Here is a 10,041-nt window from a genome sequence, read left to right on the forward strand (position 1 = left end):
TTGTTGACATTTATCTCTCATTCCTAAATCTTGTATCCTTTTGAGTAGACTCGAGAATTGTTTTGATATCACATGCGACTTGTAGACGTAGTAACGCGATACGTTAGTTCTTTAAGACGTGATGTGTATACGGAAGTTGAAGCGGTAGGTGTGCAACGTATGAGTTGTGGGCGTTTTGTTCCTTGCGAACGGGTTGGTGGTTGTCAGGCTTGTGAACAAATTTGGGGTTTGTAAAGTGCTTGATGGAGTTGGAAAGTTGAAACTTTGAGGTTGATATGAGATTAGTATGCGGAGGTTGAGCACGTTGTTTTAACTCCATTCTGTTTGATAGCCTTTGATGCCTTGCCCTTCTATCACATGATTGACCCATGTTATCTTTTGCATTGAGCCTACCTAGTAACGTTTGCCTTGCAATCACACTCCTATCTTTGCACCCTTATGCATATGACAATCAAAGTATTTGAAAATCGTATATATGATTATATTTTGAGATATTTTTGTTTCTTCCTTAAATGTGTTCAAGGGTGAACTGTTATGGAACTTCTTTCGTTTTGTATCAATTTTCGAGGGCGAAAATTTTTATAAGGTGGGTAGGATGTAAGACCCAGAACTTTTGAAAAGTCTTATTATGATCAAGTCTCAAATCATATAGTTATTTATAGCCTTAATTTTAGAAATTATTTTATCAGAGGGAGCAAATAGTATTTTCTATATACAATTAGTGTTGGATTTAATTTGGGTTTCAATTACTATATTATCCTTACTTTTGAGTGAAACTACAAAAATGCCCCTAACCCTAATGGAGTCCATATTTTCCCTTCCAAAAGCCAACCCTAGCTGCACATTATTGATGATAGTAGCAGCAGCAGCCACCCCCCCTTTTTCATAAACACACACGGTCCCCTGTGAAAGAAAAGAAGGAGATCCGGAGGGAGGGAGGCCGTAGCCACCATGCCCGCCGCCGCACCACCGTTCCCTCGCCATCGAGCTCATGACGTCGCCGCCCAGTCGCGTCCAGTCCATCACCGGTTGTTGTTGCCATCGTCTACAATGGAAGAGAGGGAAGGAGTCAGACGCGCGGAGGAGGGAGAGCAAGATCTGAGGGCGAGCTGAGGTCTAACCACCGCGTCGGAAACCTCTCGCGTCGCTGTGACCTCCAGCCGGTGTGCTCTGTCGCTGGGAAACTCGTTGCTGTTGGGTCTCGCCGCCGCCGTCCCTGTTGTCATTGGTGTCGTGCCGGAGGACCACCATTGCAGGAGAAAGAGAGGGAACTCGTGGTGAAGAGAGAGGGGCGCTGTCTTGCGCGCCGCCGTCGCACCTGGATACCGCCGCTGCTACCGCGAGCTCGCCGTCGCCGGAGCTAGGTAGTTGTCCTTGCCAGCAGCAAAGAAGCGAGATGAAACCCCACCATGTTTGCTGTTTCGGTTCGCCGAGAAAGAGCTATCGCCGCCGTTCCTGCCGCCGGCAAGCCTCGGTTAGCACCGCCGAAGCTCCGACCATCACCGTTGTTGAGGAAGCTCACCGGAGTTGCTGAAGGCTGCCGCCGCTCTGCCTGGTTTTGTGTTGAGTCACGCCGCCGTGCCTGGCTGCCGGAAAACCCCGCTGCTGTCGCCGAAAAACTCTGTCGGTAAGGGTTTTTGAATTCGGTCTTCATTCGTTTAAGATTTTGAAAGCTTTAACGTCTCTGTATGTGGGTTCCAGGCGCCATTGCCGGAGTCCAGTCGCCACTGCTACTTGAGGTGGCTGCCAGGCTGCTGTCGAACCGGTTCAGAGATCGTCGCTGTTTCGGTTCAGCTGCTCCTTCTTCGTTCGGTAAGCATTTTCGATTTGAAAGCCCCTTAGTTACTGTTCTGTTAGCATACGCTGAGGTTTGTGGCATTAATTGCTATACGATTGAGTTTCGGTTATTGTATGTTGCGATTAGTGTTGCTATGGTTATTGTGAACGTGGCTGGGAGCTGAGGTTTTGGTTGCCGTCAGTTCGGGTTGAGGCGGAAATGGACTTGATGAGGCGTTTGGATTATGGACATGAAACTTGTGTTTTAAAGCTATTTGGATATAAAAAGGGTTTATGCCTTTGAATTTGACTTGGGGGTTTCAATTAAAGAAGTTTCAATGACTTTGAAAGTACCTGAATGTCTATTGACAAGTTTCATTTTGAAATGTTTTGAGAAAGGTTTTAAGTACTCTTTGAATTCTGAATTCTTGCAAGACTAAAACAATTTTGAACAGTTGAAACGTTCTAGAATTTATCATGGGGGTTGAAGTTGGTTTTGCCTAAGTAAAGGAAGAGGCTTTGAAAGAAGTAAATGATTACATGACTCAGTTTGGCTTAGATCCTATTTGCTTACTCAAATCAGAAAGCCAATGTTTTAGTGATTTTAAATGAATTTGGCGAAATGAGTTATGTTATTCTCCCCTAAAGACTTGGGACTCTGCCGTGATTGGTTGTTGTTGGATTGTTTGGGCCTAGGGCCGTGGTTGGGAATGATATGAACTGATGGTTGATTTCGGTTTTGTGTTTCTGGTTTAGAATAAAATATGAAATGCTGTTTTGGTTCAGCATAGATAAACTATTTTGAAAGGCTTTTGAGTTTTTGAGAATTGAACGGTTCTTCCTTCAGAAAAGATTTTTAGACTTTACTTTTACTGTAAACCGTTGTTTTTGAAAGAGGCATAAGATGATTATTAATCACTGGTACAGTTTATCCTCACGTATCCTATTACAGTAATTCCCAAAAACCCTCTACTGAGAACCCTTTCGAGGATGATGTTTTCACCCCCCCTACATTTTTCCCCTTTCAGGATTTGGGCGCAGAAGTTACGAAGAGTTTATTTAGTTGTTGTTGAGAACTCTGTATTGCTTTAGTATATTTTGTACCCTCGCCTTTATCTTGATATGTTCTGTAAGAGGGATAGGAATTGTATTGGATAATGCTTGTAATATTATTTATATATGTGTATATATATACAGATGTACGCTTTATGAGTTTTTGTAAGTTGTATGGTATTTATGGATGTACGTTACCGAACGAAAGAATTCTTGGGAGCGGTATTGCGGCTTAAAGTTTTAAACGGACTCATATTTTAGTATTAAATAGTATAAGTGTCGTCGTAATGTCCAAGCTATCAGAGTCGCGCAGCCGGAAGTGTGAGCTTTGGTAGTTAGGGTGTTACAAGACAGGGGCACAATAGTCTTTTCCCTTGGATTTTTAAATCAATCATAATGAGCATTAAATGCTCAGCACGAAGTTCGAAGCGATGCACCAAGCTACGAATAGAGGCAATGCACGCGCAGGGGGTTGCGGTCTCCATCGACATATTCCCGACTTAAAGAGAGCTCGACCATGGAAGAAGCGAGTAGCATGAACGCGCCAACCACCGTCTTGCTTCATGATTGGCACGTTGGGCGCATTGTTCCAGCCAGACCCATTAGTGATTCGGGTTCGAACACCGAGGCACCGACCCAACGGGTCCTCCAACCCGCAAATTCCCTTTTTTCCTCTTCTGTGATCACAGCACCCGAGTTGGACCCGGATACCAAGTCGCTGACCCGACGTGTCCTCCAACCTACAAGATTCCCTTTTTTCCTTCCTGGTCACAGCACCTGGACAGTTGGAAGGAAGCTTCCAGAAAAGAGGGTCTGCTCATGTGGGACCCACTCGAGCACAGACTATATAAAGGGAGGGCCCTACCCCTCCCCAGAGGTACATCACCTACCCTAACCCTAATGGCCGCTTTTGTACGGACACTAACTTGAGCATTGGAGTCCTTGCAGGTGGCCTCCCTCCGTCTCTCACCACATCAGCCCGAAGGAATCTCATTCTTGGAATCCATCCAGGTCCAGCTACCAACAACCCACCAACCTCTGATACCCACCATATCCGACCCATTCAGGACATGAGCAACCGAACAATCACCCTCATAAAATCGTTGTTTGAGGTCCTTCCATAGTGTATTATTGCACCACAGTACACTCTATAAAATTTCTGAGCTCAATGATCCATGTAGCCATGACAGCACAAAGGTATTGTAACGGTCCCAAGCATCATACAAATCATCTGTTGGAGCTGGTTTGAGGAACGTGCCATCGATGAATCTAATTTTATTCTTCGATTTTAGACAGATCCAGATCTAGACCGGGTGTGGTAGTTCAATGTGGTCAGTGAAGTGGTTGTGGGAGCGATTCCAAATGTCTTACTTGGGTGAAAGTAGTAACAACTTGAAGGATCTTGAAGAAGGTTGGTGTTAGATCTAGAAGTGACTTGAAAAGTTTGAAACTGAGCCATCATCTTTGCAAAGTTCTATAAATCTGCTGCAGTTGGATTCATCACCTCTTCTACCTCATTCATTGCCATTGATGAATAAATCGGTTAGATCTATCTCTCACAAGCTACTCTCTCTATAAGTTCTCATATGTGGTGAAAGATTCACACTTTGTTGCAGACTCTAGACTCACCGCACCATCACAAAACTCTGTTCAAACCTGCAGAGTTGAGTGGTGAAACAGTAGAGCAAGCACCATATGAAAGGGATGCTCTGAAAAGAGAGAAAAAAATAGTTGAGGGATGAAAATTTTCATTATTTTTGTCATTACTATTATTCATATATATACAAGAGTATTAGACACCTTACCCTAATAAATATACTCTATCTAACAATCTATATATACTAGAATACTTTAGGAACACGGAATACCTAATTAACAAGATAAAATTGCTGTCCACGCGTGCGCGTCCTCTGCGCATGCGCGTGGGTAGCAAAATATCAATTCCATGCTTCAGCGCCACTCATGCATTCGCGTGCTTTCTTCCAGATTCTTCACTATATTAAAAACTTGCTTCCTAAGCCTTTAAATTGTATGTTTTTAATTTCCTTTTAAGAGTTAAATTTTTTGGTCAATATTAACTATTTCTTAAAATATTTTTTATTTTAAAATTTAAACATTTGGTTCAAATTTCTTGAAATAGCTCTGGTAGCTTTTGATGTTTGTTTCTACCAATTGGTGAAGCTTAATATTGGTCAAATTCTGCTTTGAGTGGTTGAACTGTATTAGTCTTTGGCATTTGATAATTTGTTGAGGATAAAAATGAAGTTTGGACTCTAGTGCCTTATCCGAATGGTAAGAAGGTAGCAGGTACCAAGTGGATCTTTAGAAATAAGTTAGGTGAAAATGGTATTGTTGTTAGAAATAAAGCTAGATTAGTAGCTCAAGAGTATGACCAAGAGGAGGAAATTGACTTTGATTCCGTGTCCAAAAGTCTTGCTCCGTTCGCGAGTTTTGCGTCGTGTTTGAATTTGGAGCGTTTTTTGCTTTTTGCCTCCTTTATTGTCGCGCTTTATTCCTTGTGCCATTTGTGATGATATTTTTTTTTTTTGTGGGAAAATAAAAGAATTGTAATATTTTAATTACGACCCGACTTCTTGTTGTGAAGTTTTCTTTGTTTGTTGTATTGTAGGTTATTTAACATATAACCTTAATTACCGATTATCCCGTAAAAAAAATATAAAATATTATTGGAAAAGTCTAGGGGGCCAGCAATTTTATTGCATTTTGGCCAGCATGTAACCAGCAGAGAAAGGTGAGCCATTGGATGAAATCTCACACCAATCTCACACCATCAAATCATCATTAATGACTAGTTGATGGCTACCAATCACAAATGTTGCTGGCCCCTAGCATTTATTTATGTGCATTTTAAACAAGGAGATGGCCATTTTATGAGGGCTACAAAATATTCAATCAATCGGAAAAATCAACACGACTATAAAATGTTCACACGCGAATTTAGACCTTTTTCTTCATGCTTCATTCTTTATCCATTGAAGATACATAGATGTTACATGTCAGTAATTAAGTAAAAGCTCTAACTCCTAACGCTACATGAGTTGAGTGAGATCATTATACAACAATTCAAGAATGTTAGAGCTTCCAATAATCCTGCTCTAAGATTAAGACACTGAGTGCCTCCTACTTCTAGAAGGTGTAGATTTTGTTTCTTCAGCAACTGTAGAAGCAGGGCTTTCTGATGTATCATCACTAGTTATCTCACCACTTCTATCTTTGCTTGACCAAATCTTAGACAATATTTTCTTTGACATTAGACCCTTCATTTTATTAGCACCAACTCTCTCATTATTATTATTATTATTATTGGTTTTGTTACTATCATTGCTGCTCCTTCTGCTACCTTCACCTGAGAATTTCAGAGCTTCCTCCCACTCCTCTTCTGTATTGGTTGTAATAGACCTCGAGCTCTCGTGCGATCCACTTGGAAGCGAAGACCTCATAGATCCTGCACGATCCGGTGTGCTATTGCCTTCTGAGCACGATGTAGCTCTTAGCTGTTCGAAGAAGAGAACCTGCACGACAATGCGCATCGGAAGCCTCTCGTTCTGTATGGCATGCATGCAGGCTTCTGCCGATAACTTCCTGCAGTCCATTAGCCTACAGATCCTTTTCTTGTCGCTCTTGCTGATTTCAGGATGTTCCTGCATCAATTCGGTTTTAACCGTTAAATATTAGATAATGACTCTACCAAATAAGTGTAATGCTACATCTAAATTTTTAGAGTTGATTAAAACAATGCTGCGCATAATGCTGATTAAGAGCTCATTATCAATGTGTTAGGGAATAACTTAAAGAGTATATACCCAAATTAGTCCCTAAATTTTGGATAAGAGATTTTAGTCCTCGACACATTTTTATTACTTTGGAAGTCTTGAGATACACCAGTGAGACATATATTGATCCTTTTATCACTATCAATAAAATTTTTAATATGCTTATTGTACAATAAATTCCTAACAAATTTTATTATAAGACAATTAGATCTCAACAAATACCTTTATAAAAGAAATTAATCCTCTTTACAAAAGGATCAGTCCGTCTCGAAGACCTCTAAAGTAATAAAAACTTATTGAGAATTAAAGTGTCCGACTTAAAATATGTTGGAAACCAATTTGGGTGTTTACTCTAACTCAAATGTACCCACTTTTAACATATGCATGATACCCTAGTTAATCTCTGTATAATAGAAGTTATTAATAATATAAAGTTATACTACATATATACGATTGGATCGCCTTAGTTAGCTTAGTGCATAAACCATTGAGATGTCCAATTTAGGAAAGATGTTGAAAATCTTAGTGGCAGAAAAAACAATATGAAAATTTCATAAATAGAAATCTTACTGCACTTGACATAATTCAAGAGATGACAAATCAGGAAGTTACCTTCAAATACATATCGATGGCGCGATAAATTCCGTCGTGAGTTGCTCTTGGGAAGCTTGAAACTAACTCAGCAAGATGAATGAATTTAGCGAGAGGCAAATTCAGATCGCGAGCAATCTCAGCAAGATATCCATCCACCAGTTTTGCAACCTTAATCTTTGCAGTATCTGATATAATCCGAGTGCTTTTCATATCCTGCAATTCATCTTCCAACAGAGAATCAGCCTCACCATCATGCTCGCATGCAATGATGAACTCTTCAACTAGCCTTTGCACGGTATCAACATTGAAAATTGCTTCGCCAACAGGGGTACGAATCAAAAGATCAGCCACCTTTGCCTCCTCAAGACAATGACCTACTCTCTTCATTAATTTTGATCGCTCCGACTCTTGGCATTCCAACAGAATGCCTGCTCTTAACAGCTTAAGCAAGAAACCGAATGGGATACTTCTTGTATCCGGTGGCAATAGTCCAATGATAGTTTCCAACAACAATTTATTCTTTGCCGTATCGCCATGGATCAGACCTTTGTTGAAACCAGGAAGCTTTCTTGAGGCATAAGCATTAAGCGCTTCTCCAATTACATAGCCTGAGACATTGCCTTTACTTATAATCGTCTTCACGACGCGTTCATAGAGATCGAGTTTGAGCTCACAAAGGTCTTCCACCCACCAGTCCTTTGGAACCATCTGTTGTTTCCTCACGCCATTCCAAGGCGAATCGTTACCATTGCCATTTTCGGATGGTAGCTTCTTCCTGTTATAAGTATATGACCACTCCACCTTAGATGTGTCAATCAAAGCCTTGGAAGCTATCGAGTTGAGGCAGTGACTCACTATCTTAAGTTCTTCAGACCACGGAAGAAGAGACTTGGTGGTCTGAAGAACAATGATTGAGTCTTTCCAACTCCGGAAAATGCTCGAGTTGAGAAAGACATCGACCTTATAGATAAGATTTCCCTTCTCAACAGTTTCGTACATCTCAAGATACTCTGCAGCGCAGCGAGCCGCGACGACATTGTAGGCATTCAGAGTGACTGTCATACCGTAGCAGAACTTAGCACAGATTTCGAATGCAGCAGGTCCTCCAGGAATGTCATGGATATGGACTTCATCATTGTTCTCTTCTGGGTTTGTAATAAGCTTCTGAATGCGTGCACTTTTCGATAGAAGAGGAAACTACAGATATTGAGTAACAAACATGCATTTAAGTGTATTTTCAAACTACTTTAAGAAAAATAATGACATTGCATGATCTGAAATTATCTAATAGATGAAAAACTGGTAAATGGTAATCTTCATAATACATTAACTGTGAGTAAGAATAGAATAGAAATTTTCATGTAATTTACTATTTTTTTTTTATACATAAATTCAATCCATAAATTAGAAGTTTACTTTTGCAATGTGAGCTATATATCATCATATTACTATTACTCTTACTAGTTACTATACTAGCTCAATGTCAGATTGAATCATACCTTATGGAGATAAAAATTTACATCTCCAACTTTAACCGTTAAGTCTGTTGCTAACTCGGTCGCTACATACCTGTAAAATACATGCTGGTTCATGTTAGTTTCAAATACAAGAAGAAAGATAAAATTCACAAGAAAATAATAATAACAATAATTAACTTTATGCAGTTTAAGATACTCCAGCATGCACATATTGACTATAGAAGGAAAGAACAGCGCTGCATGAAGTCTGTTTTTCTCATTGCTTAAACCTTAAAGCACCTGCTGTTATTACTTAACAAAGATAACACAGATCTACTATCCTGTTTTTAAGATCCTCACTTGGACTCTTAACTCTTTACATTACCTAACATTAATATTTTTAGATATAAAAATTGAGAAGCATAGATCAAATTACATAAAAAAAATTCTGGAGTCGGAGCCTTTTCATTCAGGGATTGATATCATTTCCATCAAAATTCATTGTTCAGAGCAAAACGAAACAAAAAGAAAAATGGACTATGAGCAGGAACCAAATACAAAACAAGAATCACAGAGAAATAAAATTAATTAGCACACAAGTAATTAATAATCTTCATACCTTATATTATCACCATCATTCTGAAAAGAATCTGGCTTAGAACCAAGCTTCATAAACTTCATCTTACTAAGCTTTTCTCTCCCTACTAAGGCTGTGAAAGCCAAAAACCACTCAACTCGATTAAAAGAAAAGATTTCCTATTGAGATCGAATCTCTTTTCCCACAAATCGAGGCACCAAAGATAGTTTATTTTAGACTCAACGAAACAAGTTAACAAAAACTAAGACATTTGCCAACCGAAACTAACCATCTCCAAAAAAAAAAAGAAAGAACAAAACTGTATCTATATATATTTATACATAAATACATGAAATGCGAGACACCCCCACTTGCCTAAAACTGACAGCACCGCCCAACCCCATGTTAAATATTTATATCTATGAATCTAGACATTTGCCTTTTTCTTCTTTTCTTGCCTTGTTGTTGTTCCCAACAAATGAGAACGGATTTGAACAACACGAGGAAAGCAGTTTTCTTTTTTCTTTGGCTTCGAATGAAATGGTAGAGAAGCAAGTAACCAATTATATGCGTGACACGTTTCAGTTGTGTTCCCCCATTGAAGCCATGCACCTGAAGCAACACAGAGACAGAGACAGTGTTATGTGAATCTGAGAGATGAAGCACCATAGAAGCAGACCAAAGGCATCAATTTTAACACCTTGGTTTCTCATCTAAGCATCATTGCGCTCACTACACTTCAAACCATTTTTCCTTATAATAATAATATATTTTTCTTCTTAAATTAATT

At 39.6% G+C, this 10,041-nt stretch overlaps 1 protein-coding gene across 1 annotated transcript in view; it reads right to left on the minus strand.

Moving 5' to 3' along the window:
• LOC107627633 (BTB/POZ domain-containing protein NPY3) overlaps nt 5,770–10,041 on the minus strand; it is a 5,637-nt gene continuing 1,365 nt past the window's right edge. The window contains exons 2-5 of the mRNA XM_016330460.2: nt 9,294–9,863; nt 8,717–8,786; nt 7,236–8,414; nt 5,770–6,491 (exon numbers count right to left, since the gene is read on the minus strand). Coding sequence (XP_016185946.1) covers nt 5,952–6,491; nt 7,236–8,414; nt 8,717–8,786; nt 9,294–9,355 — 1,851 coding nt within the window. The 5' untranslated portion in view covers nt 9,356–9,863 and the 3' untranslated portion in view covers nt 5,770–5,951. The remainder of the gene's footprint in view (nt 6,492–7,235; nt 8,415–8,716; nt 8,787–9,293; nt 9,864–10,041) is intronic.

This window comes from Arachis ipaensis, chromosome B01, assembly GCF_000816755.2.
Source record: "Arachis ipaensis cultivar K30076 chromosome B01, Araip1.1, whole genome shotgun sequence".
NCBI lineage: Eukaryota > Viridiplantae > Streptophyta > Magnoliopsida > Fabales > Fabaceae > Arachis > Arachis ipaensis.